The 27,714-nt window shown below is 49.3% G+C and overlaps 1 protein-coding gene across 3 annotated transcripts in view; it reads right to left on the bottom strand.

Moving 5' to 3' along the window:
- The window catches only part of IFT172 (intraflagellar transport 172), a 146,132-nt gene that overhangs the window by 63,286 nt on the left and 55,132 nt on the right, over nucleotides 1-27,714 (bottom strand). For all 3 annotated transcript variants that reach the window (XM_048846170.2, XM_048846172.2, XM_048846171.2), the window contains 6 exons: nucleotides 24,829-24,941; nucleotides 11,019-11,186; nucleotides 10,443-10,579; nucleotides 8,428-8,535; nucleotides 7,819-7,903; nucleotides 6,837-6,929 (listed from right to left, as the gene is read on the bottom strand). In XM_048846170.2, the coding sequence (XP_048702127.1) occupies nucleotides 6,837-6,929; nucleotides 7,819-7,903; nucleotides 8,428-8,535; nucleotides 10,443-10,579; nucleotides 11,019-11,186; nucleotides 24,829-24,941 (704 nt within the window). The remainder of the gene's footprint in view (nucleotides 1-6,836; nucleotides 6,930-7,818; nucleotides 7,904-8,427; nucleotides 8,536-10,442; nucleotides 10,580-11,018; nucleotides 11,187-24,828; nucleotides 24,942-27,714) is intronic.

Below are 27,714 nucleotides of genomic sequence, written 5' to 3'. Positions count from 1 at the left end.
AACAACCTTTTATGTACTTGAAACTCTTGTCATGTCCCCCCTTAGTCATAGTGGATCACAAGCTAAATATGAGTGAACAGTGGAACACTGTTGCAAAAAAAGAGAACATCATTCTGGGATGTATTAGCAGGAGCGTTGGAAGCAAAACACGTGAAGTAATTCTTCCGCTCTACTCTGCGCTAATTAGGCCTCAACTGGAGTATTGTGTCCAGTTCTGGGCACCACATTTCAGGAAAGATATGAACAAATTGGAAAAAGTCCAGAGAAGAGCAACACAAATGATTAAAGGTCTAGAAAACATGACCTTTGAGGGAAGATTGAAAAAACTGGGTTTGTTCACTCTGGAGAAGCGAAGACTGAGAGGGGACATGAAAACGGTTTTCAAGTACATTAAAGGTTGTTACAAGAACGAGGGAGAAAAATTTTTCTCCTTAACCTCTGAGGACAGGACAAGAAGCAATGGGCTTAAATTGCAGCGAGGGCGGTTTAGGCTGAACATTAGGAAAAATGTCCTGTTGGAGTGGTAAAGAGCTGGAATAAATTACCTAGGGAGGCTGTGGAATCTCCATCATTGGAGATTTTTAAGAGCAGATTAGACAAACACCTGTCAGGGATGGTCTAGAGATAATACTTAGTCTTGCCTTGAGTCCAGGGGTTTGGATCAGAAGACATCTCGAGGTCCCTTCCAGTCTTACGATTCTATGACTCTGTGTCCACCCTGCTAGTGACAAACTCACAAAATCTAAGGGAGGATGTGAAACTGTTCTGTATTGTGTTATGAAACCTGTGCTGTAAGAATCTTTGAAATGCCTGGGAAGAGAGCTACCAAAGGGGTAGGAAATCAGTTTTGGCACCCATGAATAACAACTGTGGGTTGAACTTCCCAGGTCTCTCTCGAAGAGGAAAAGATGTGACAAAATGGGAATTTCTATACTATTTTATGAGCATATTGTTGGCACGCGGTGTGCAGTGTTGTTGTAGCCGTGTTGTCTCCAGGGTATTAGGGAGACAAGGGGGGTGAGGTAATATCTTTTACTGTACCAGCTTCTGTTGGTGAGAAAGACAAGCTCTCAAGCTACACTTGCTAAACGAACTGTTCCACCTTGTATTTAGCTGTGACACTCTGAGTACCAGACCTGAAGAAGAGCTGTGCATAAGCTCGAAAGCGTGACTCTTTCACCAACAGAAGTTGGGTCCAATAAAAGATATTACCTCACCCCCCTTGTCTCTCTATGTGGTGACTTACTGGACTAAGGATTGCTAGCCAGTGGGTGTTAAAGGGCTGAAACCCTGCTCATGGGGCAGAGACAGAGACTTGAGATGTTTGTGTCACATAACTGTCTGCGGTGGGAGGAATGGATTGTTAAAGGTGTGACGTTATTGACATGAACTGTGACCGTAAAGATCATTGTTGCAACCAAGGTCCTATAGTTGCACCAAATCTTGTACAAAGGAGGTCAAGAAAGGTGTCTACAGAAAGGTTTCAGAGTAGCAGCCATGTTAGTCTGTATCCGCAAAAAGAAAAGGAGGACTTGTGGCACCATAGAGACTAACCAATTTATTTGAGCATAAGCTTTCGTGAGCTACAGCTCACTTCATCGGATGCATGCAGTGGAAAATACAGTGGGGAGATTTATATACACAGAGAACATGAAACAATGGGTGTTACCATACACACTGTAACAAGAGTGATCAGGTAAGGTGAGCTATTACCAGCAGGAGAGCGGGGGCAAAAAACCTTTTGTAGTGATGATCAAGGTGGGCCATTTCCAGCAGTTGACAAGAACGTGTGAGGAACAGTGGTGGGGCGGGGAGGGGGGGAATAAACATGGGGAAATAGTTTTACTTTGTGTAATGACCCATCCACTCCCAGTCTTTATTCAAGCCTAAGTTAATTGTATCCAGTTTGCAAATTAATTCCAATTCAGCAGTCTCTTATTGGAGTCTGTTTTTGATGTTTTTTTGTTGAAGAATCAATCATCAAGGATCTACAGCCTATCCTAAAGGACGATCCCTCACTCTCACAGATCTTGGGAGACAGGCCAGTCAAGTTTACAGACAGCCTCCCAACCTGAAGCAAATACTCACCAGCAACCACACACCACAACAGAACCACTAACCCAGGAACCTATCCTTGCAACAAAGCGCGTTGCCAACTGTATCCACATATCTATTCAGGAGACACCATCATAGGGCCTAATCACATCAGCCACACTATCAGAGGCTCGTTCACCTGCACATCCACCAATGTGATAGATGCCATCATGGGCCAGCAATGCCCCTCTGCCATGTACATTGGTCAAACTGGACAGTCTCTACATAAAAGAATAAATGGACACAAATCAGATGTCAAGAATTATAACATTCAAAAACCAGTCGGAGAACACTTCAATCTCTTTGGTCACTCGATTACAGACCTAAAAGTGGCAATTCTTCAAAAAAAAAAACAACTTCAAAAACAGACTCCAACGAGAGACTGCTAAATTGGAATTAATTTGCAAACTGGATACAATTAACTTAGGCTTGAATAAAGACTGGGAGTAGATGGGTCATTAGCATCGCCTGCAAAAAGGTGAATCGTTCATGGATATGTGACTTGCCCAGGTGGCTACAAACTCCATCTTGTTGCTGTGATTTTGCACAGAAGAACAAAAGGGTTTCCGCCCACAAGAGAGAGAATATAAAAGTCCCTGGAAGCCCCTCCATTTTTGTCTTCAGCTGGCTCAAGAAATCGCCTCTCCACCCCTAAGAGATGCCTGAAAGAAACTGGAATAAAGGACAGTAACTACAGGGGTGTGAGTGATTGCTGGACCCAGACTAGGAAGGAGTCCAGTCTGTGAAAGAAGCTTATTGGAACATCTCTGGGGGTGAGATTTCATCTGCAATCAGTTTCTTACTGTATTAGGCTTAGACTTGCGTGTTCTATTTTATTTTGCTTGGTAATTCACTTTGTTCTGTCTGTTATTACTTGGAACCACTTAAATCCTACTTTTTATATTTAATAAAATCACTTTTTGCTTATTAATTAACTCAGAGCAAGTAATTAATACCTGGGGGAGCAAACAGCTGTGCATCTCTCTCTATCAGCATTATAGAGGGCGGACAATTTATGAGTTTACCCTGTATAAGCTTTATATGGAATAAAACGGATTTATTTGGGGTTTAGATCTTATTGGGAGCTGGGTGTCTAGGTGCTAGAGACAGGAGCACTTCTTAAGTTGTTTTCAGTTAAGTCTGCAGCTTTGGGGCGCATGGTTCAGACCCTGAGTCTTTGTTGGAGCAGACTGGCGTGTCTGGCTCAACAAGGCAGGGTTCTGGAGGCCCAAACTGGCAGAGAAAATGGGCTCAGAGGTAGTCTCAGAACATCAGGTGACAGGCCCTAGGGGGTTTCTGTAATCTAACCCGTCACAAAAGGACTGTCTGAAACCAACCCACATCAACAGAAGATCCGGAAAGACAAAGGGGAGCTCCAGGGACTGAACAACTGACCCCTATTTATGGGAAACTGACAAAGAGACAGAGGGGGAGGGCCAACAAATGGATTCCACGACTGCTTGGCTTTGTGATGTGCTGGCTTGACCAGGCTGGACTATGTCTATGCAAACTTAAGGACTTTTTGACGCTGCGTTCCAGCTGACTAACCCTGCTCTGTTTTGAAATAGCTGCCTGGTGTCACTGCAAATACCTGAGGAGGTGCATTGGTCCCTGAAGATTGTATGAGTCTCTGTAATCTATCTCAGATGGACTCACTGGGCAGGAATCACAGTGTGAAACAGTAGTGCTGGAGCCCAGAGGCTCAGTTTAGGAGATGTGGCGGCCACGTGGTCTTCCCTTAAGGAAGAGAAGGACTCTTGGGGGTCTGCAGGGGTTCCTCCAAGGGACTGCTTAAAAACAGGGCAGAGCACAGATCCTGTGGATCTGTGACAAAATGAAAGAGGCTTTTGAAGCCCACTTCATAGGTAGGCAGAATATTATGTGTGAAGGGCCAAATTTAATAGAGGGTGACAGGAACAAGGGGAAACAGTAGGGTTGCCAACAATACAAAGATTACACCTAGCAGAGAAACTGGAATGCATTAATGGCAGAAAGCAACCTGTACAGGAGATGTATCCACACATCTTCCCAGGGCCAGGACAGCTGTCAGGGGAGTTCAAAAGAAAACTGGTGCCATCAGTGACTCCCTTTGCTCTCACAGCCCCACACCACATACCCACACACTGCTAGCAAAAGTCAAAGAATTAAAGTGAATGGAAGATATGGGGGTTTCCCAGACAGAAGAACCCACAGACTGGTGTGCAAGAATGGTTGGAGTATTAAAAGCCCAGTGGCAAAATCCAGATTTGCATGGACTTTACACAATAAAATAAACATGTGCAGACAAAGAAAAGACACATGCTTCCTGCAATTGACCAGGCATTAGAGATTAATTTATCCCTGCGGCAGGTACTTCAGAAACAGATGCTCTCCAAAATCCATGAGGGACACTAAGGTATAAACAAGTGCAAGGCATTTGCACAAGAATTGGGTGGTCTCTGAGAAGGCAAATTCAGACCTTCTTAGAAGGCTATGAGATATGTAATAAGGAAAGAAAACAATTGCCAGAGCCACTGCTCTCTACAAAGCTACACGACAGACCATGGCAGTGGGTAGCGACAGTTTTTCTGGAAAGGACACATACATTATTGTAGCTGATTGACTTGGTTATCCTTCCACAGAGTTCATCAGCACAATCATCCAGAAACTAAAGTCAATATCTGCAAGACAGGGAGTTCCTGAAGTCCTCATGTCTGATAATGGGCCTCAATTCACCTCTGAAACATCCCTAGCGTTTGCACAGGACTTTGATTTTGAACGTCATACTAGTAGTCCACATTACCCCAAGAGCAATGGGGAGATGGAGAGGTCACTGCAGACATTACAAAGACTTCTGCAAACATCAGAGGACCCACAGAAAGGACTCCTGGCATATCAGTCAACACTGTTTGCCTCTGGGCGACCTCCAGCAGAACTTCTGGTGCAGACAGTGACGGAGGCTTTTACCTGTGGCACTGACTCAGCTCAAACCTCACTGGCCCGACTTGAAGGAATTTTGAGACTGGGATGCTGAAATAAATGTTTGGCAGCAGCCAAACTTGAATGTTTGGCATAAAACAAAAGCAGGGCCTGGACTAAGACCAGCAGCAAAGTTCAGCGTAAAGGCTTGCAGATATTTGGAATGTGGCAGAAACTCCCAGATCCTACCGAGACACGATTCCAAGAAGACTTCTCTGGAGGAACTGGCTCCATCTTCATATTTCCCAACCCAACAGAGGATCAGGAACCTGCAGGTACTCTGTGAGGACATGAGAGCCTCTCTTAAGAGCTCCACACCCAAACTCAACAGAAATGAGAACACAGTCTGGATGTGTGGCCACATCCCCGCCACACCAAGATCTTTAGAATACTGCTCAGGACTATTTAAATGCAATTGAAAAGGGGACGTATTAGTGTAAACAGTTTTAAGAAATGTTCAGTGTATTTTGAATTGCTGTGTGTAAATACTCCAGTTATTAATTTAGGTTTTAATCTTTTATTATAAAGAAAGGGAGGTGTGGAGTGGTTACAGAGCTTCTGTTCTCCACGAGAATTATAGCAAAAGTGAAAGTGATGTATTTTTACCATTTCTTGCAACGTGACTTACACGCCAGCAGCATAGGGGAGACTATATTATTGATCCAATAAAGAGGAAAGAAACAACGTGAAAGGAGCAGACAGACCAAATGTACAACATTAGAACAGTGCACAACCCAACTGGGAGACCAAAGCATCTTTGGAGGATAGGTAGGAAAAGCTGTGCAAGATGTGGCAAGACACAAAGCCACAGCTGGCAACAACCAGCAAAAGAAACACAATATAGGAGATTCATAGATTCATAGATATTTAAGTCAGAAGGACAATTATGATCATCTAGTCTGACCTCCTGCACAACGCAGGCCACAGAATTTCACCCACCACTCCTGCGAAAAACCTCTCACCTATGTCTGAGCTATTGAAGTCCTCAAATCGTGGTTTAAAGACTTCAAGGAGCAGAGAGTCCTCCAGCAAGTGACCCGTGCCCCATGCTACAGAGGAAGGCGAAAAACCTCCAGGGCCTCTTGCAATCTGCCCTGGGGGAAAATTCTTTCCCGACCCCAAATATGGCGATCAGCTAAACCCTGAGCATATGGGCAAGATTCACCAGCCAGATACTACAGAAAATTCTTTCCTGGGTAACTCAGATCCCACCCCATCTAATATCCCATCACAGGCCATTGGGCCTATTTACCATGAATATTTAATTACCAAAACCACGTTATCCCATCATACCATCTCCTCCATAAACTTATTGAGTTTAATCTTAAAGCCAGATAGATCTTTTGCCCCTACTGATTCCCTTGGAAGGCTATTCCAAAACTTCACTCCTCTGATGGTTAGAAACCTTCGTCTAATTTCAAGTCTAAACTTCCCAATGACCAGTTTATATCCATTTGTTCTTGAGATGCCACAAAATGAGACATTTTGGATGTGTTGTAGTGAGCAGCTCAAAAAACATAGGAAGGAACTTCCTGGTAGAGAGTTCTCCGGATGTTGCGTATGTCTCCTCACACTACATCAACAAATGAGCCCCCCACCCCCGTACCTCAGGGAAAAGGTCACAGCCAATTAATCAGATCTCTGCCCCCACACCCCAGGGCAAACCCCATAGCCAACGAATGAGCCCCACCCCCGCAGGGCAAACCCCATAGCCAATGAACGAGCCCCACCCCTGCAGGGCAAACCCCATAGCCAACAACAGACCCCCAATTCCCTTCCCTCACCTGCTCCAGGAAGATCATCTCTGCCAGCTTGTAATTCTTCTCCAGCATGGCCAGGCGGGCACGCACCTGGTAATAATCTGTGCCGTCCCCACCCTATAAACACACACAAACATCTCAGACGAGCTGGGGGATGTGGCACTGGGCATGGTGGAAGGGAGGTGGCTGTGGGGGGCCAGCAACTGACACCTCATGAGGGAGGCAGCCGTACGAAAGGGGCTCTGGGTGCCCCGTGAGGGAGGCAGCCAGGGGAGTTGGGCGCTCTGGGCACCTCGTGAGGGAGGCAGCCAGGGGGGCTCTGGGCACCTCATGACGGAGGCAGCCGTGGGGGGTGTTCTGGGCACCCCATGAGGGAGGAAGATAGGGAGGCACTCTGGGCACCCCGTGAGGGAGGCAGCCGGGGGAGGGGGGCGCTCTGGGCACCCCGTGAGGGAGGCAGCCGGGGGAGGGGGGCGCTCTGGGCACCACGTGAGGGAGGCAGCCGGGGGAGGGGGGCGCTCTGGGCACCACGTGAGGGAGGCAGCCGGGGGGGGGCACATTGGGCAGCCTATGAGGGAGGCAGCTGGGGGGGCTCTGGGCACCCCGTGAGGGAGGCAGCCGGGGGAGGGGGGCACACTGGATACACATGAGGGAGGCAGTGGGGGGGGCACATTGGGCAGCCTATGAGGGAGGCAGCTGGGGGGGCTCTGGGCACCCCGTGAGGGAGGCAGCCGGGGGAGGGGAGCGCTCTGGGCACCCTGTGAGGGTGGCAGCCGGGGGAGGGGGGCGCTGTGGGCACCCCATGAGGGAGGCATCCGCAGGAGGGGGCTGGGAGGCCTGGGTGAAGGACAGTGTAAGCAATTCCCACACGGCTCAGGGTCTCCAGAGACCCCTGCCAGGCCAGTGTGATTGGCTGCACACTCTCCATGCCAGGGGATGTAGGTATGGTGCACACACTCACACACGCACACATGCTGCTGCACAGCAGAAGTGAAGTTTGACTCACGTATTCTTTGGCCACCTGGTCAGCAATCTCATTGGTTTCATGGAGGAATCGCGCCTTTGACACGTGGCCCAGCGCTGAGAAGCATCTGGGCAGAGTGAGGAGAGCAGAGTTACCAGCAGCATGGGCTGCCAAGCATATACTTGGGCTTTCATCTGCCCTCAGACCCAGAAGGTGAGGCGAGGGTTCAGAACACTGGGGCAGGTAGTCACAGCGAAGTAAGGCCAAGCCATAACACAGTCTGACTCCACTGGAGGGAGCTCGAGCCCCATGCTCTGCCTGTTTTCCACCCCCAAAGGGCCATGAGCTCTGCTCTGCAGGAGAGAGCGCCAGCCATGTGCTCTGTCCACATTGTGATCTGTAGTAGAGCTACGCTACATGGGGATGTGTCCCCCACCTCTGCCCTAGGGCCTAGGATGGTAAGATGGAGCCAGCTCCTGGGATGGAGAACACTGGGCACCCCACTGCAGGAACTCTGGCTCACAAGTAGCACTGAAAGGCACAGGATCCAGTTCTCCTTGGCTAGAACCTGGGCCACTGGGATCGGGCCTTTGGGGGGCGAGGAACCCCCAGAAGGAAAGGTACCAGGGCGTATTTGGTTCCTCTCTGTACCTCTCAGCGATGTGCAGCTGCTTGGCTTCCAGGGCCAGTCTGCTTAGGGTCTTCCACATGGCTTCGGTCTCCGTGGACATTTCCAGCGTCTCCAAGAATGCAGCTGCCCTGGGGAGAGGAGGGTTTGCAGCACATTAGAGAAGAGGGAGGTGGGTTACCATGTTACCCTGCAGCCGGGATTGGGGCAGGTCACTGTGAGGCCCTGGGGCTGAGCAGCCCTTCAGCTGGGCCTGTCCGAGGAGTGTCTGACGCTCTTTTCCACTTTGGAAAACCCTGATGGATTTTGTTCCACACAGCCACCACGCTTCGCCCGTTCTGGCCACAGACAGGGCTCTAGCTGGTGCTATATTAACTGCTCAGTCCCTGTCCTGCATGTCACCCCAGAGGCTCCGAAGCCCATCCAGCCCTGCCGCCCACTCTCTAGCTGTGTCTGAAACCAACTCCCTCCTGCAGGAACAGGCTGCGGGCAGCCCAAGGAGCCCCACCTACTGGACCACTCTGGGGATCCCCTGAAAAGCATCGCAGCTCTGCGGAGGGCAGTGACAGGGGAAGCCTGAGGATGGCAGACCAGGGCTAGCCGTTTCTTGCTGCTTATAACAGTCACAGACACACCCTGCTGTTACTCCTCCGGCTACAGCAGGGAAATCCTGTCCCCCCTGAACTCCCAGTGACTTCACTGGGGCCAGCGTCTCATACAGCGAGCCTCTGGGTGCTGAGAACTAGGCTGGCTCTTTTCGACCATTTGGCAAGAAGCACAAAGAAGTGCCATGTTTTACCTCAGAAGCAGCTCAATACTCCTCCCCCCCGGCAACCTACCTCCCACTGTTATGCAAACAGAGGAGCCAAGGTGAAGTTCCAGCCCCACAGACGGCATCTGCATCCATGCACAGGTCCATGTGGGCTCAAGAGGCTTTTGCAGAGCTTCCCTTCTCTGAGGAGACCTGACATATGCATGCAGCCTAGAACAGGCCCTCACACACATTGTTCAGAACCTGCACTCGTCCCTTTGCACAGGTTTAAGAACGTAAGAACGGCCAGACTGGGTCAGAGCAAAGGTCCATCTAGCCCAGTGTCCTGTCTTCCGACAGTGGCCAGTGCCAGGTGCCCCAGAGGGAATGAACAGAACAGGGAATCATCAAATGATCCATCTCCTGTCCCCATCCCCAGCTTCTGGCAAACAGAGGCTCCATCCCTGCCCGTTCTGGCTAAACAGCCATTGATGGATCTATCCTCCAGGAACTTATCTAGCTCTTTTTTGAACCCTGTTATAGTCTTGGCCTTCACAACACCCTCTGGCAGAGTTCCACAGGTTGACTGTGCATTGTGTGACGAAATACTTCCTTTTTTTGTTTTAAACTTGCTGTCTATTAATTTCATTGGGAGCCCCGGTTCTTGTGTTATGAGAATGAGTAAATAACACTTCCTTATTTACTGTCACCACACCCGTCGTGATTTTATAGACCTCTGTCCTCTCCCGCCTTAGTCGTCTCACATCTATTAGCACACACTCATCCTCTGGCTGTGCTCTCATATTTGCACACATATCCTAGGACATCAAACCTAGCTACTGCACTCCCTTCTGCTACTTATACTGGGCTCAGGGAAGTCTGGGCAGATTCATTCTGTAAGCTGCCACACCACTCACAGCTCCTGGCTCCGCTCCCCTCCAGCTCTCTGGGGATTTTCTCTCGCTGTCTGGGACCCTCTTCTTCCCTTGAACGAAGCTGGCACCATGTCTGGTGGCTGCCCTCAGACACTGGTCTTGCTTTGAGCAGGGGGTTGGACTAGATGACCTCCTGAGGTCCCTTCTAACCCTGATATTCTATGATCTCCCTCCTGCCCACGCCATTCTGTTCAGTGGCCAGTTGCCCTGTCCCCCACAAATCGCACCGTCTGGGACGGATGGCTCCCCCACACCTGCTCTTCGTCACAACACCTCACTTCCACCCACCTTTTAGCTTCCTTGTGGACTCCACTGCCCACCCCGCCCCGGGTCGCTGGCTGCCAGGACTCACCTGCTATAGTCCCCATCATCAATGGCTGTTCCAAACTCAATGAGCCCCTCATCCAGCGTGTACGACACTGTGTTCACCCCTTCTGCCACTATCACCTCAGTCTTCCCATTGCTCCGCTCCAGGTTCACGATATCCCCCTGAAAGAGTCCCAGACACCTCAGCACCTCCACTCTCAGCTCCCATTCCACCTTCCACTGTGCGAGGGGAGAGGGCTGGGAGCGCACTGGGACAGTTCTGCCTTAGTCTCCTACAGGTAGATGAGCTCAGCAGAACGGACCCCCCACTAGGCACTTGGGCTAACCCCACCGTCACATGCAGAACTAAGAGAAAGGCCATTTCGCCCAGTGAGCTCCCCCACTTCATCCGCCCACTTTCTGCTCTCTCTATCCCCTCCTGCCCCCACAGCTTTCAGGAGGGTCAGACCCCAGGCTTCCTCCTGTTCCCCTTTCAAAGCACCACCCCATCTGTTCTCGCTGCATAAAATACTGAGCTGCCCAGCGCCCTCCCAGAACTCCTACACATGACGGTGGGTGACGGTGGGGAGCTCTGGGGGAAGTGAGAAGACTGGAATTTTACCTTCAGCGGGAACATGGTAACTCGCTCTGGGGCATCATTGTTGTACCAAATGCAGAGGCTGTTTCTGTTCTGGGCCACCACCACGTCACTGCCTGGGACCCACTGCACATAGGAGCAATAGTTCAGGATCGTGGCCTTGGTGCTGCTCTCAATGTCATAAAGCTGCAACTAGATGAGGAAAGAGACAGAATCAGCAGGGTCTGTGATTGGCCTGTGACCCACCCCCAGCGAGGACACTGGTGCCCTGCTTCCAGCCACATCTCACATCCTGAGCCAGGTCAGGCCTGCTCAGCACCTCGATGGGAGATTTTCTAGGCACAGACGTCTGCTGCAGAGACTGCGGTGAGTAGGTCAGGGAGGGGGCAAAGCACTACGGATCCCAAGGACCCAGTATGGCGCTAGGCTGTGCTGTGGGGCCATTCCCAGAGAGAGCCGATTGTGATGATCTGGGAAACCTGTCTTCACAATGTAACAAATTGTGTGTGAGATTATGAACTCCCTGTATGTATCTTTACCAAGCTGCATGCTCCAGTCTGAATATACAGCCCTCATATATTGAGTATTAGCCCTTAAGAAATCCAGGGTCTTTATTAACAACATGATTTTTAAGGTCTAGCAAAGTTATAAATAATCTCCCCGGCTGGTCTGCCAAAAGTGCTGGGCAGGTTTCGTTTGAGGATGAGGACTTACATGTGCATAGACAATCCAGGAAGTTTTTGGAAAACGTAGGGGACAATTTCCTGGTGCAAGTGCTAGAGGAGCCAACTAGGGGGGGCGCTTTTCTTGACCTGCTGCTCACAAACCGGGTAGAATTAGTGGGGGAAGCAAAAGTGGATGGGAATCTGGGAGGCAGTGACCATGAGTTGGTTGAGTTCAGGATCCTGACACAGGGAAGAAAGGTAAGCAGCAGGATGCGGACCCTGGACTTCAGGAAAGCAGACTTCGACTCCCTCAGGGAACGGATGGCCAGGATCCCCTGGGGGACTAACTTGAAGGGGAAAGGAGTCCAGGAGAGCTGGCTGTATTTCAAGGAATCCCTGTTGAGGTTACAGGGACAAACCATCCCAATGAGTCGAAAGAATAGTAAATATGGCAGGCGACCAGCTTGGCTTAATGGTGAAATCCTGGCGGATCTTAAGCATAAAAAAGAAGCTTACAAGAAGTGGAAGGTTGGACATATGACCAGGGAAGAGTATAAAAATATTGCTCGGGCATGTAGGAATCATATCAGGAGGGCCAAATCGCACCTGGAGCTGCAGCTAGCGAGAGATGTCAAGAGTAACAAGAAGGGTTTCTTCAGGTATGTTGGCAACAAGAAGAAAGCCAAGGAAAGTGTGGGCCCCTTACTGAATGAGGGAGGCAACCTAGTGACAGAGGATGTGGAAAAAGCTAATGTACTCAATGCTTTTTTTGCCTCTGTTTTCACTAACAAGGTCAGCTCCCAGACTGCTGCGCTGGGCATTACAAAATGGGGAAGAGATGGCCAGCCCTCTGTGGAGATAGAGGTGGTTAGGGACTATTTAGAAAAGCTGGACGTGCACAAGTTCATGGGGCCGGACGAGTTGCATCCGAGAGTGCTGAAGGAATTGGCGGCTGTGATTGCAGAGCCATTGGCCATTATCTTTGAAAACTTGTGGCGAACCGGAGAAGTCCCGGATGACTGGAAAAAGGCTAATATAGTGCCAATCTTTAAAAAAGGGAAGAAGGAGGATCCTGGGAACTACAGGCCAGTCAGCCTCACCTCAGTCCCTGGAAAAATCATGGAGCAGGTCCTCAAAGAATCAATCCTGAAGCACTTGCATGAGAGGAAAGTGATCAGGAACAGCCAGCATGGATTCACCAAGGGAAGGTCATGCCTGACTAATCTAATCGCCTTTTATAATGAGATTACTGGTTCTGTGGATGAAGGGAAAGCAGTGGATGTATTGTTTCTTGACTTTAGCAAAGCTTTTGACACGGTCTCTCACAGTATTCTTGTCAGCAAGTTAAGGAAGTATGGGCTGGATGAATGCACTATAAGGTGGGTAGAAAGCTGGCTAGATTGTCGGGCTCAACGGGTAGTGATCAATGGCTCCATGTCTAGTTGGCAGCCGGTATCAAGTGGAGTGCCCCAAGGGTTGGTCCTGGGGCCGGTTTTGTTCAATATCTTCATAAATGATCTGGAGGATGGGGTGGATTGCACTCTCAGCAAATTTGCGGATGATACTAAACGGGGAGGAGTGGTAGATACGCTGGAGGGGAGGGATAGGATACAGAAGGACCTAGACAAATTGGAGGATTGGGCCAAAAGAAATCTGATGAGGTTCAATAAGGATAAGTGCAGGGTCCTGCACTTAGGATGGAAGAATCCAATGCACCGCTACAGACTAGGGACCGAATGGCTAGGCAGCAGTTCTGCGGAAAAGGACCTAGGGGTGACAGTGGACGAGAAGCTGGATATGAGTCAGCAGTGTGCCCTTGTTGCCAAGAAGGCCAATGGCATTTTGGGATGTATAAGTAAGGGCATAGCGAGCAGATCGAGGGACATGATCGTCCCCCTCTATTCGACATTGGTGAGGCCTCATCTGGAGTACTGTGTCCAGTTTTGGGCCCCACACTACAAGAAGGATATGGATAAATTGGAGAGAGTCCAGCAAAGGGCAACAAAAATGATTAGGGGTCTAGAACACATGACTTATGAGGAGAGGCTGAGGGAGCTGGGATTGTTTAGCCTGCAGAAGAGAAGAATGAGGGGGGATTTGATAGCTGCTTTCAACTACCTGAAAGGGGGTTCCAAAGAAGATGGCTCTAGACTGTTCTCAATGGTAGCAGATGACAGAACGAGGAGTAATGGTCTCAAGTTGCAGTGGGGGAGGTTTAGATTGGATATTAGGAAAAACTTTTTCACTAAGAGGGTGGTGAAACACTGGAATGCGTTACCTAGGGAGGTGGTAGAATCTCCTTCCTTAGAGGTTTTTAAGGTCAGGCTTGACAAAGCCCTGGCTGGGATGATTTAACTGGGAATTGGTCCTGCTTCGAGCAGGGGGTTGGACTAGATGACCTTCTGGGGTCCCTTCCAACCCTGATATTCTATGATTCTATGATTACCAGACAGTTATAAGATAGCTTGTAGCCTGTCTGGTATTGATGGGTCTTCTCTTACCAGCCCTCAGCCTCAAAGGAAACCTGCACCAGACTTTCAAAAGACGAGCCTGGGACCTTAAATTCATAACTCTGCTAGACACTAAAAATCATGGTCTTAATGAAGACACTGGATTTCTGGCTTATTACAACAATCTGCAACCCACTAATCCCCCCTTTTTGTCCTATGACCACAGCGGTGTTAACGGGCCACTTCACCTTGAATGGTCTCTTACAATACGTGCTAACTACTTATGCTGAAAAGACCAATTACCTTTTCCGTAACTGGTGTTCCTCAAGAGGTGCTGCTCACGTCTGTTCCACAATAGGTGTGCGTGCTCGCCACGTGCACTGGTGCCGGAAGTTTTTCCCCTAGCAGTACCCGTAGGGGGGGAGCGCCCCCCCCTGCAACCCCTGGAGTGGCGCCTGCCTGGCGCGGTATAAGGGGAGCTGCGCGCTCCTCCCACCCTCAGTTCCTTCTTGCCAGAAAACTCCAACAGAGGGGAAGGGGGTGGAACAGACATGAGCAACACATCTTGAAGAACACCAGTTACGGAAAAGGTAACTGTCTTTTCTTCTTTGAGCGATTGCTCATGTGTATTCCGCAGTAGGTGATTCCAAGCTATATCTGTTGGAGGTGGGTAGGAGTTCACAAGTTCCCAGGACGGAAGACAGCCCTGCTGAACCCGGCGTCATCCCTGGTTTGGGGGATGATCGCATAGTGCGCAGTGAACGTGTGAACCGAAGACCACGTGGCGGCCCTACAAATGTCCTGGATGGGGACGTGGGCCACGAAGGCAGCCGATGAGGCCTGCACCCAAGTCGAGTGTGCCCTCCCAATGGGTGGCAGGACACTCGCCAGCTCATAACGGGAATGGATGCACGAAGCGATCCAATTGGAAAGCCGCTGAGTGAAAATTGGCTGGGTCCTCACGCACTCAGCCGAGGCGACGAATAGTTGCGAGGACTTTCTGAACGGCTTGATCCGCTTGAGGTAGAAAGCCAGAGCCCGCCGCACATCAAGCGTGTGGCGATGGCGCTCCTCACTGGATGCATGAGGCTTGGGGCAGAGGACCGGTAGAAAAATGTCCTGACCCATGTGGTAGGCGGAGACCACCTTCAGGAGGAACGCGGGGCGTGAGCTGGACCTTGTCTTTATGAAAGACAGTGTATGGTGGCTCAGAGGTCAGGGCCCTGAGCTCCAAGACTTGCCTAGACGATGTGATAGCTACCAGGAAGGCCACCTTTCATGAGAGGTGAGACCAGGACCATGTGGCCAATGGTTCAAACGGGGGCCCTGTGAGATGAGCCAACACCAGGTTTAGGTCCCACAGCAGGACCACGGGTCTACAATACGGAAAAAGAGGGTCCAAACTCTTAACAAACCGGCCAGTCATAGCATGGGAAAATACCGTGTGCCCTTGCACCGGCGGATGGAAGGCTGATATGGCTGCCAGGTGCACCTTGACTGATGAGGGCGCCAGGCCCTGAGCCCTCAGGTGGAGGAGGTAATCAAAGATAAGCTGGACTGGGGCGGTCATCGAGGAGACACCCTAGTCTGCCGCCCACCTAGAAAACCGGGACCACTTGGCCAAATAAACGACAAATAAGCGCGGCGAGTGGAGGGCTGTCTACTTTCGAGGAGGACGCGCTGAACCTGCTCTGAGCACATCCTTTCCTCTCCACCTAACCACTGAGCAGCCACGCCGTGAGGTGAAGAGCCGCCAGGTTGGGATGGAGGAGGTGGCCCTGGTCCTGAGAGAGCAGGTCCGGGCGGAGTGGCAATGGCTACTGCCAGGCCCGTGAGGGTCCCGTACCAATGCTGCCTGGGCCACGCCGGGTCAATCAGGAGGACCCGGGCCTTGTCTGTCTTTATCTTCTCCATGACCCTGCTGATTAGAGAGAACGGGGGAAAGGCGTAGAGAAGCCAGCCTGACCAGGACAGGAGAAAGGCATCAGAGACAGTGCCCCTCCCCAGACCTCCCCTGGAGCAGAACCGGGGGCATCAACGGTTCTGCCGAGTCACAAACAGGTCCACCTGGGGAGTTCCCCACCTTCGGAAAAGCAGGTGGGCCACTTCCGGGTTGAGGGACCACTTGTGTTGCGAGGAAAAGTCCCTGCTCGAGTGATCCGCCCTCTCATTCCGGGCGCCCGGCACGTGGAAGGCCTTCAGGTGGATATCGTGGGCTATACAGAAGTCCCACAGCCTGAGGGCTTCGCGGCAGAGGGCAGAGGATCGGGCCCCGCCTTGCCTGTTGATATAGAACATTGAGGCCGTGTTGTCCGTGAGGATCCTGACCACCTTGACCTCCAGGTGTGAGTGGAAGGCCATGCACTGTCCTGAGCTCCTTGACGTTTATATGTACAGTCAAGTCTTGAGCTGACCACAGGCCTTGGGTCTGAAAGTTCCCTCCCAATCCAGGTCCCAAGCATCGGACACCAGCTCCAGTGACCTGTCCCTGAATGTGACCCCTTGGAGCATGTTGTTTGGGGAAGACCACCACCGTAGGGAGGTGATCATAGAGTCCAGCACGGTGAGGACCTTGTCCATCCTGTCCATGGCCTGGGAGAACTTCGAGGCCAACCAGAGCTGGAGGGGCCTCATCCTGCGTCTGGTGTAATGGACCATGTACGTGCACACCAACATGTGACCCATCACTTGCGCCTTGAACTCCTTCCTATCACACTCCTGGAGGGAGTCCTCAAACTTGGACAGGGAGCCCCACAGATTGAATTTGTACCGGCCCAGGAGAGCCTGATGGTTTGCCACTCGTAACTGGAAGCTCAAAGATGAATAAACTTTCCTTCCCAAAGAGTCCAGTCTCCGAGAGTCTTTGTTCTTTGGGGCTGACTGACCCTGCTGTTCCCAGTGGTTGACCGACACCAGGGAGTTGGGCACCAGGTGGGTATACAAGTACTCATGCCCCTTAGTGGGTACAAAGTACTTGCGTTTTTCCTTTTTAGAGAGGGGGCCAATGAGGCTGGCGTTTGCCACAGGGCATTTGAAATCTTAGCCACCCCTTCATGGAGAGGCAAGGCACCCTACCCAGTGCCAATGGTGACAAAACATTAAACAGGGAGTCTGAGGGTCTCCTCCATCTCCTTTGCCTGGAGGTGGAGGCTTTCTGCCACCCTCTTTAAGAGTTCTTGGTGGGCCCTGAAGACCTCCAGCGGGATGGAGGTGGGCAGGGCCGCAATTGCCTCCTCCGGGCGGGGCGAAGAGGCTGGTGCGGTGCTCTGGGTGTCGGCCAGCACCGGAGGGTCCACCACCTCGTCAGACTCCGGGCACGGTGCCGAGGACGCACATGCCACCGATTCCTTCCTTGGGGGTCTGGAGAGGGAGGCCGACAGTGCCTCTGAAGCTCCGGCCACCGAGCGAAATCCCACCGGGGGCTGCGCCGGAGGCCACGGTGCCCACGGGTACCATTGGGCCGGCCACGACGCTTGGTGCCGCTGCACCTGCCGTGGCACCGGCGGGGCCGGCTGTTCGGGTTGGCTGGCCTGGCCCATCGAAGGACGGCTACGAAAGGAGACTGGGCTGCCGTAAGATCTGCTGCTGTCTCTGGACCGGGAGGAGTGGTGGTGCCGGGATCTATGACGACCGTGGGACAGCGATCTCGACGTGGAGGACCGGTACCCATGGTAAGAGCTGCTCCGAGAATGGCCTCGACAGGCGGACCCACAACGGCGCAATGCTGGCGATCGATGTCTGGGGCTGCATTGTCTTGGCGGATACTTGGAGCGGGAGCCTGAGCGGGAACAGCGTCAATGACCGTGCCGTGCTGGACTGCGGTGCCCTCTCCAAGACAAGGACCGATGGTGATGCCTGCCGCGGTCCCGCTGATATTTGCTCCTTGAGGTCAAGCGGTGCCGCGAGTCCTGGCCGGCTAGAACCCAGCCAGACAGTCTGGTCAGTGTTGAGGGCGATCCACCTGGACTCTGCCCCGAGCGATTGCTGGGCGGCAATCAGCGTCGGGAACATTCCCTCGACCGAGACCGGGCTGGAGGCAACTGCGGGGCTGATATCGGCGGAGCTCCGGGCACCAGCATGGACATAACGTCCTGGGCCACCTGGAGGGCTTCAGGCGTGGACAGCATCCGGACATCCGGAGAGGCCTGTTTAAGGGGCCGGGCTACTCCGCTCAACGTGAGTCAGAGCTGCCCGACATGGGCCTAGCCTCTGTCCCAGACTTCCCTCGGTGCCGCTGCGAAAAGGGAGTCTTCCTGGCCCTCTTAGCATGCCCCATGGACAGGGAGCAGTGCCGACTGGTCAATGGCACTGGAGGGTCACCGCGTACTGATGCTGTGATGCCGGGTACCGGTTCGGAGTGGCATGCTGTGGTTGGAGTCAGCGCCAACTCCATCAGGATGGCCCGGAGCCTAATGTCCCTTTCTCTTTTGGTCCAAGGCTTAAACGACTTGCAAATCTTGCATCTTTCACTGATATGGATTTCTCCCAAGCAGTGCAAACAATCTGTATGCGGGTCACTTCTTGGCATAGAATGCCTACAAGAGCCGCACGACTTAAACCCCGGGGCGCGGGGCATGCCCCGGCCCGGGCTCACTGACTAACTAAACTAACAAAACAGCTAACTAACTACAGGTACTAACGCTGAAAGAACGAACAGTTCTGGGGACGAGCTACAGCAAAGCTGGAGCACAGCAGTCCCAATGCACCTTCACTGGCGGCAAGAAGGAACTGAGGGTGGGGGGAGCGCGCAGCTCCCCTTACACCGCGCCAGGCAGGCACCACTCCACGGGCTGTGGGGGGCACTCCCCCCTGCGGGTACTGCTAGGGGAAAAACTTCCAGCACCGGTGCACGTGGCAAGCACGCACACCCACTGTGGAATACACATGAGCAATCACTCGAAGAAGAACTATCTGTTCCACCTTGCATTTAGCTGTGACGCTGTCTGTGAGTGCCTTTCCCAGACCTGAAGAAGAGCTCTTTGTAGCGCGAAAGCGGGTCTCCCTCACCACTAGAAGTTGGTCCAATAAAAAATATCACCTCATCCATCTTGTCTCTCTAACATCCTGGGACTGACACAGCTACAACAACACTGCATTCAAGGTTTCAAAATGTAATTACAAACAGGGAATTGTCACTGCGTGGGTGTGTTTCCAGTGGTGTCCTGCAGGGATTGGTCTTGGCCCTGTTATTTAACATTTTTATCAATGAACTGGAAGAAAACATAAAACCATCACTGATAAAATTTGCAGAGGACACAAAAATTGAGGGAGAGGTAAACAATGAAAAGGATAGGTCACTGATTCACAGCAATCTGTACCACTTGGTAAACAGGACGCAAGCAAACAGCATGCATTTCAATACAGCTAAATGTAAATGTATACTGTGACACTGACAGGCCAAGTGCCAGTTCATGCCAGCGTCTCCATGTCTCAACTGGACAATGACAGACACGTAGCTGGACTCTGTCGGCTCACTTGTGGGTTAATATTGATAAAACAAAAAAAAATTGATAGAATTACAAGGAAGTGATTAGTGTTCAAACTCTATTGAACACTTGTGAGTTGCTGCTGCATAAATCTTATTGAGCTATCTGTGCTCCACACTGTAATGTAATATTTGAGCGGTTGCCCTGTGAACCTCTGTGGCTGTATGAATTATCACACACATTAATTAGTGGGAAGAGCTGCTCTCTTCTACAGAAACAGTTATGCCCCTCCCAAAAGAGGAGACCCATGGATACCAGACAGGATATGGGTGAATCTTACAACTGGAAACTCCCTACATCTGGGCTGAGGAATTGTCAACAAAAGGACTAAAGACTCTTATTTTTGTTCTGCTCTCCTCCCTGTGAAGATGAGTCGTGCCAGTGGACTCCTCCCAAGTCCCATCAACTGAGTTTGAAGCTCAGAGCACATGACAGGAGAGGGATAAAAACCTATGCTCCTTGGACTCAGGGGAGGAAGCAAGGTGTTTCTAAACATAAGCAAGAAATCCCCAGCTGCTTAACCTGGGCTAGCCCTAAAGCTCAAATAGAACTTGCTGATTATAGAAGCCTGTATTACCTTTTCATACCTAAGACTGAGACACATGAATGAGTTAATGTTTGCTTGCTTTAATCTTGTAAATAGCTCTCTGATTTCCTTTTCCAATTTAATACATATTCATATAGTTTTACTATAAGGCTACAAGTGTTGTCTTTGGTGTCAGATCTAAAGTGCAATTGACCTGGGATGACTGGTCCTTTGGGATGAGGAGTAACCTGATTATCGCTGTGATTTTTGGTGCAAGGGGCCATCTAACACAGAGATACGCTCACCTAGGTGGCAAGAAAGACTGGAGAACCCAAGGGGACTGTCTGTGACTCTGTGTTAAAGCTATTAAAGTACCTGAGAAATTTGCCCTTGGTGCAGGTGGTTGGTGAAATCTACGTTTAGAACTCACAACCAGTTAGGGGTTTGTTCCCTGGTTTTTAACAGTCAATCCAGCCCCTGCACCGTGGCAGGACCAGTAACCCTAGACCAACCCTGACAGGTGTTTGTCCAACATGCCTTTTAAAATTTCCAATTACGTGGATTCTACAACCTCCCTTGGAAGCCTATTTCATAACTTAACTACCCTGAGATTTAGAAAGTTTTTCCTAACGTATAACTTAAATCGTCCTTGCTGCAGATTAACGACCATTATGTCTTGTCCTACTTTCTGTGGAAATGGAGAACAACTGATCGCCATCCTTTTTATAACAGCCCCAAGCATAGGTGAAGACTGTAATCACCTCCCCCTGCCCCTTCTTTTCTCAAGATGAAACATGCCCAGTTTTTGTAACCTTTCCTCCTAGGTCAGGTTCATAGAATTGTAGAATATCAAGGTTGGAAGAGACCTCAGGAGCTATCTAGTCCAACCCCCTGTTCAAAGTAGGACCAATCCCCAGCTAAATCATCCCAGCCAGGGCTTTGTCAAGCCGGGCCTTAAAAACCTCTAAGGATGGAGATTCCACCACCTCGCTAGGGAACCCATTCCAGTGCTTCACCACCCTTCTAGTGAAATAGTGTTTCCTAATATCCAACCTAGACTTCCACCACTGCAACTTGAGACCACTGCTCCTTCTGTCATCTGCCACCACTAGAACAGACTAGCTCCATCCTCCTTGGAACCCCCCTTCAGGTAGTTAAAGGCTGCTATCAAATCCCCCCTCACTCTTCTTTTCTGCAGACTAAATAACCCCAGTTCCCTCAGCCTCTCCTCGTAAGTCATGTGCCCCAGCCCCCTAATCATTTTCGTTGCCCTCCGCTGGACTCTCTCCAATTTATCCACATCCCTTCTGTAGTGGGGGGACCAAAACTGGACGCAATACTCCAGGTGTGGCCTCACCAGTGCCGAATAGAGGGGAATAATCACTTCCCTCCATCTGCTGGCAATGCTCCTACTAATACAGCCCAATATGCCGTTGACCTTCTTGGCAATGAGGGCACACTGCTGACTCACATCCAGCTTCTCATCCACTGTAATCCCCAGGTCCTTTTCTGCAGAACTGCTGCTTAGTCAGTTGGTCCCCAGCCTGTAGCAGTGCATGGGATTCTTCCTTCCCAAGTGCAGGACTCTGCACTTGTCCTTGTTGAACCTCATTAGATTTCTTTTGGCCCAATCCTCCAATCTGTTTAGGTCATTCTGGACCCTATCCCTACTCTCCACCGTATCTACCTCTCCCCCAGCTTAGTGTCATCTGTGAATTTGCTGAGGGTGCAATTAATCCCATCATCCAGATCATTGATAAAGATGCCATCTGAAGTTATGAGCGTTGGCTCTATGCTTGAATTTAAAGAGTTTGCAGTAGAAAGCACCTAAGGCAGATTTGGTCAACATAGTATGAAGGGGTTATTCAAGTAAATGGAAGGTCCACTTGGCTTCCTTGATAGACGCCAATCCACATCTAAGCTTTCCTGGGAACGTTCCTGTAGAGAACTGAGTCATGCATGGACATGTGACTTGCCCATGTGACTCCAAAACTCCATCTTGTAGCTGGGATTCTACACAGGGGGAGAGAGGGGTTTCCACTCACAAGAGAGAGACTATATAAGCCCCTGGGAAACCCCTCCATTTTGTCTTCAGCTGGCACAAGGGATAGCCTCTCCACCCCAAAGAGATGCCTGAAAGAAACTGGAACAAAGGACAGTAACTACAGGGGTGTGAGTGATCGCTGGACCCAGACTAGGAGGAAGTCTAGTCCGTCAAAGAAGCTTATTGGAACATCTCTGGGGGTGAGATTTACCTGCATTTAGTTTCTTACTGTATTAGGCTTAGACTTGTGTGTTTTATTTTATTTTGCTTGGTAATTCACTTTGTTTTGTCTGTTATTACTTGGAACCACTTAAATCCTACTTTTTATACTTAATAAAATCACTTTTTGCTTATTAATTAACCCAGAGCAAGTATTAATTCCTGGGGGAGAAAACAACTGTGCATATCTCTCTATCAGCGTTATAGAGGGCAAACAATTTATGTATAAGCTTTATGTATAAGCTTTATACAGAGTAAGGCGGATTTATTTGGGGTTTGGATTCCATTGGGATCTAGGTGTCTGGGTGTTGGAGACAGGAGTACTTCTTAAGCTGTTTTCAGTTAAGCCTGCAGCTTTTGGGGGACGTGGTTCAGAGCTGGGTCTGTGATTGTAGTAGGCTAGCATGTCTGGCACAACCAGGCAAGGCACTGAAGTCCCAAGCTGCCAGGGAAAATGGGCTCAGAGGTAGTCCCAGCACATCAGGTGACAGTTCTCAAGGGGGTTTCTGTGACCCAACCCATCACACCCATCTCTTATATACAAGACTCATAGAATCATAGAATCATAGAATATAAGGGTTGGAAGGGACCCCAGAAGGTCATCTAGTCCAACCCCCTGCTCAAAGCAGGACCAATTCCCAGTTAAATCATCCCAGCCAGGGCTTTGTCAAGCCTGACCTTAAAAACCTCTAAGGAAGGAGATTCTACCACCTCCCTAGGTAACGCATTCCAGTGTTTCACTACCCTCTTAGTGAAAAAGTTTTTCCTAATATCCAATCTAAACCTCCCCCACTGTAACTTGAGACCATTACTCCTCGTTCTGTCATCTGATACCATTGAGAACAGTCTAGAGCCATCCTCTTTGGAACCCCCTTTCAGGTAGTTGAAAACAGCTATCAAATCCCCCCTCATTCTTCTCTTCTGCAGGCTAAACAATCCCAGCTCCCTCAGCCTCTCCTCATAACTCATATGTTCCAGACCCCTAATCATTTTTGTTGCCCTTCGCTGGACTCTCTCCAATTTATCCACATCCTTCTTGAAGTGTGGGGCCCAAAACTGGACACAGTACTCCAGATGAGGCCTCACCAATGTCGAATAGAGGGGAACGATCACGTCCCTCGATCTGCTCGCTATGCCCCTACTTATACAAGTAGACTCCTTATACAAGTAAGACTCCTGTTAATACATCCCAGAATATGAGCCTTTTTCACAGCTGCATCACATTATTGACTTATATTCAATTTGTGATTCACAAGAATCCCTAGATCCTTTTCAGCAGTATGACCACCTAGCGAGTTATTCCTCAATTTGTAGTTGTGCTTTTGATTTTTCCTTCCTAAATGAAGTACTTTGCACTTGTCTTTTTTTAATTTCGTCTTGTTGATTTCAGACCAATTCTCCAATATGTCAAGGTCATTCTGAATTCTAATCCTGTCCTACAAAGAGCTTGCAACCCCTCCCAGTGTGGTATCATCTGCAAATTTTATAAGCAAACTCTCCACTCAATTATCCAAGTCATTAATGAAAACATTGATAGTACCAGACATAGGGTTGACCCCTGCAAGACACCACGTGGGGAACAAATATTTAATAATGGTTGGTCAATCTAGCAGAGAAAAGCACAACACAATCCAATGGCTGGAAATTGAAACTAGACAAATTCAGACTGGAAATAGGACACACATTTTTGATGGTGAGAGTATTTACCGACTGGAATAATTTACCAAGGGTTGTGGTACATTCTCCATCAGTGACAATTTGAAAATCCAGATTAGATGTTTTTCAAAAAGATTTTGGGGAAGTTCTCTGGCCTCTGTGAGACAGGGGAGCAGACTGGGTGATCACAGTGGTTCCTTCTGGCCTGGGAATCTATACATCTGTGAAACTTGGCTGTCTCTCCAGGGAAAGGTCAACTGCAGTGTAAAGCACTGTGTTCAGGATGTTTGTTGTTTTCTATAAGATCTGTGTATTTCTCGTATGATTATGTAAACAGCAACGGTGTTACAATCCTGTGCAAAGTGTTTGTTTCACGTGTTGCAGCTATCACGTGCCCCTGAAGAGGTAAACTGTGGGCCCAAAACACACCCTGGCTGGAGTTCGGGGAAAGGGTGCATTTAAATTATGGGCAAGTCTAAGGGGTCAGAACTGACTCCAGGGGCTGAGCAGTGTGGTAGCAGCTCTCCGGAGAGGGTGCTAGACAGGGGCTGTGCTCTGAGAATGTGACTAGAGGTCCCCAAGCAGTGGTAGTGTTTGGATGCTGCACAGTGTCCAGAGCATTAAAACACCTGGGATTGAGCAGCTGGATCCCCTCATGGCAGTTGGCAAGTGGCCAAGAGGGGACATTAGATTAGAGCTGTGACACCCACCTTACCCACCACCTTCCCTGCTCCTGAGCATGCCCAGCTCACACCCCATACCCTGGACATGCCTGTCTCCCACCTCACCCTCATCTTCTTGTCCCTGAAGAGAAGTTTGTGGCCCGTCTCATTCAGCTCCAGCCAGTCAATCTTGCTGTCATGGCTGATGGTGCCAATGTTGTAGCCACCAACAAGATCCACTGGGAAAGGGAAAGAAGAGAGGCTCAGTATGAGAATGTTCTGTCAAGCCAGGAGGTGAATGGCAGGGCAGAGCTGCCAGAAGCCTTGCTGCAAAGGAGGCACTCAGTCTGTGGGCAGGCGAAGGATGGGGAGGGATTATTTAGGGTGGTACAAGGAGGACACAACTCAGAGCAAGGGGATGACACTGAGAAAGGGACATGTAAGCTGCATATCAGGATAAGTCCCCTGACAGTGAGCTGTGTCAGGCAGGGACTCATCTCCCAAGGATGGAAGCCCATCCATCTCCTGAGACATTTAAACTAGTACCAGACAGAACACTAATAAATTCCCAGGCAAAGAGCGTTGTTCAACAAAGTGAGAGGTTCCAAACTGCTCTCTGTGATCAGCGTGTGCTAGAAAATCTCTGTCTCCTCGCCCCTGGAACACCCCAACATTTCAGTAAAGTGGGAAATTACTTACCTTATAGTAACTGATGACCTTTGAGATGTGTTGTCTATACGTCTTCCACTCACAGGTATTGTGCACCCCCTAGCGCCAGAGATAAGACATTTTCTTCTTACTAGCAGGTCCCCCGTTGGTCTACACATACTCACACAATCCATCCCACCCAAGAATAAAGGGGTGGGGTGGACCAACTGCCAGTATGTTCCTTCGCCAGCCAAAATCTTGCAAGGCCTTCATATAGTGGGGAAGAAGGATGGGTCATGGAATACATACAGACAACACACATTGAAGAACATCATTTACTATAGGTAAGTAACCTCTTTTTCTTAACTGAGTGGTTGTCTATATGTCTTCCACTCATGGAGACTGAAAAGCAATTGACAGATGGAGGTGGGTACACAAGCGTTACGTAAAGACAGATTTAAGTAACAAAGATGTAACAAAGGTCGCATCTTCTCTTGTTGCCTGTCTAGCTACATGATGTTTCATGAGAGTATGAATAGAAGCCCATGTGGCTACCTTAGGAACTCCTAAAACCGAGACATTACTAAAAGAAGCTATGGAATCATAGGCTCTTGCAGAATCGGCCCTAATTGCTAACAATAGCACAATTTAATACATCTTGAAATCCAACTTGAAAGTGTTGGAGAGGAAATCGGTTTATCTTTAACTCTCTCAGCATATGCCAAATAATATGGAAGAACAACTAAAAGATTTAGTTCTGTTCAGATAAAAGGTGAAATAAAGCGCTAGCTACAGCAAAAGAGTGCAGAGTCCTTTCCATTTTATCAGCATGAGGTTTTGGACAAACTATTGGTAAATTAACTGCCTGGTTAACATAAAATTCGGACACAATCTTAGGCAGGAAGCTTGGATGAGGTCTTAATGAAACTTTACCTCTATGAAATATCATATAGGGAGGACCTGACATCAAAGCATTAATTTCACTCATGCTATATGCAAAAATACTGTTTCCATGGACGGAAGGTTTAACAGAGGGGTAACTAAAGTCTTAAATAGAGTTTTCATTAAACTAGACAATACAATATTCAGATCTCCAGGGATCCTTCATAGGTGGAAATACTTTAACCAGACCCTAAAGGAATCTTTTAGAAATAGGATGAGAAAATATATTAAAACCAACAATCTAAGGATGATAGGCAGATATTGAACATAAGAATGGCCATACTGGGTCAGACTAATGCTCCATCTAGCCCAATATCCTGTCTTCGGACAGTGGCCAGTACCAGATGCTTCAGAGGGCATGAAAAGAACAGGGCATTTTCGAATGATTCATCCCTTGCTGTCTAGTCCTCGCTTCTGGCAGTTGGAGGTTTAGGGACACCCAAGGCGTGGAGTTGCGTCCCTGACCATCTTGGCTAAAGAAGAGCTCTGTGTAAACTCAAAGGTTGTCTCTTTCACCAGAAGAAGTGCATCTAACAAAAGATATAACCTCATCCACCTTGTCTATTACACGAAGGGGTGAATAACACTTCCCTATTCACTTCCTCCACACCATTCATGATTTTATAGACTTCTATCATATCCCTGCTCACGTATTTCATTTCTAAGATGAACAGTTTCAATCTTTTTAACCTCTCCTCATATGGAAGCTGCTCCATAACCCTAATCGTTGTTGCCCTTCTCTGCACCTTTTCCAATTCTAACATATCTTTTTTTGAGATGGGGTGACCAGAACTGTACACAGTATTCAAAGTGTAGTATAGAATGGATTTATATAATGGCATTATGATATTTTCTGTTGTCTTATCTATCACTATCCTAACAACCCCCGTTATCTTATTTGACTGCCAGTGCACACTGAGCAGATGTTTTCAGAGAACTATCCATTGATGACTCTAAAATCAATTTCTTGAGTGGTAACAGCTAATTTAGACCCCAACATTTTGTATGTATACTTGGGATTATTTTTTCCAAGATGCACTACTTTGGATTTATCAACACTGAATTTCAGCTGCAAATTTCTTGCCCAGTCACCCAGTTTAGTGAGATCCCTTTGTAACTCTTCACAGTCTGCTTTGTTTACTATCTTGAGAATTTTGTATCATCTAAAAAGCCACCTCACGGTTCACCCCCTTTTCCAGATAATTTATGAATATGTTCAACAGCACTAGTTCCAGTACAGATCCTTGGGGGACCCTGTTATTTACCTCTCTCCACAGTGAAAACTGACAGCTTATTCCTACTTTTTGTTTCCTATCCTTTAACCAATTATGGATCCATGAAAGGACATTTCCTCTTATCCCACAGCAGCTTACTTTGCTTAGGAGCCATTGGTGAGACACCTTGTCAAGAGCTTTCCGAAAG

This window comes from Caretta caretta, chromosome 3 (assembly GCF_965140235.1).
Source record: "Caretta caretta isolate rCarCar2 chromosome 3, rCarCar1.hap1, whole genome shotgun sequence".
Lineage (NCBI taxonomy): Eukaryota > Metazoa > Chordata > Testudines > Cheloniidae > Caretta > Caretta caretta.
Note: the sequence above shows the minus strand (reverse complement) of the source record. Positions and strands in the feature narration are given on the sequence as shown.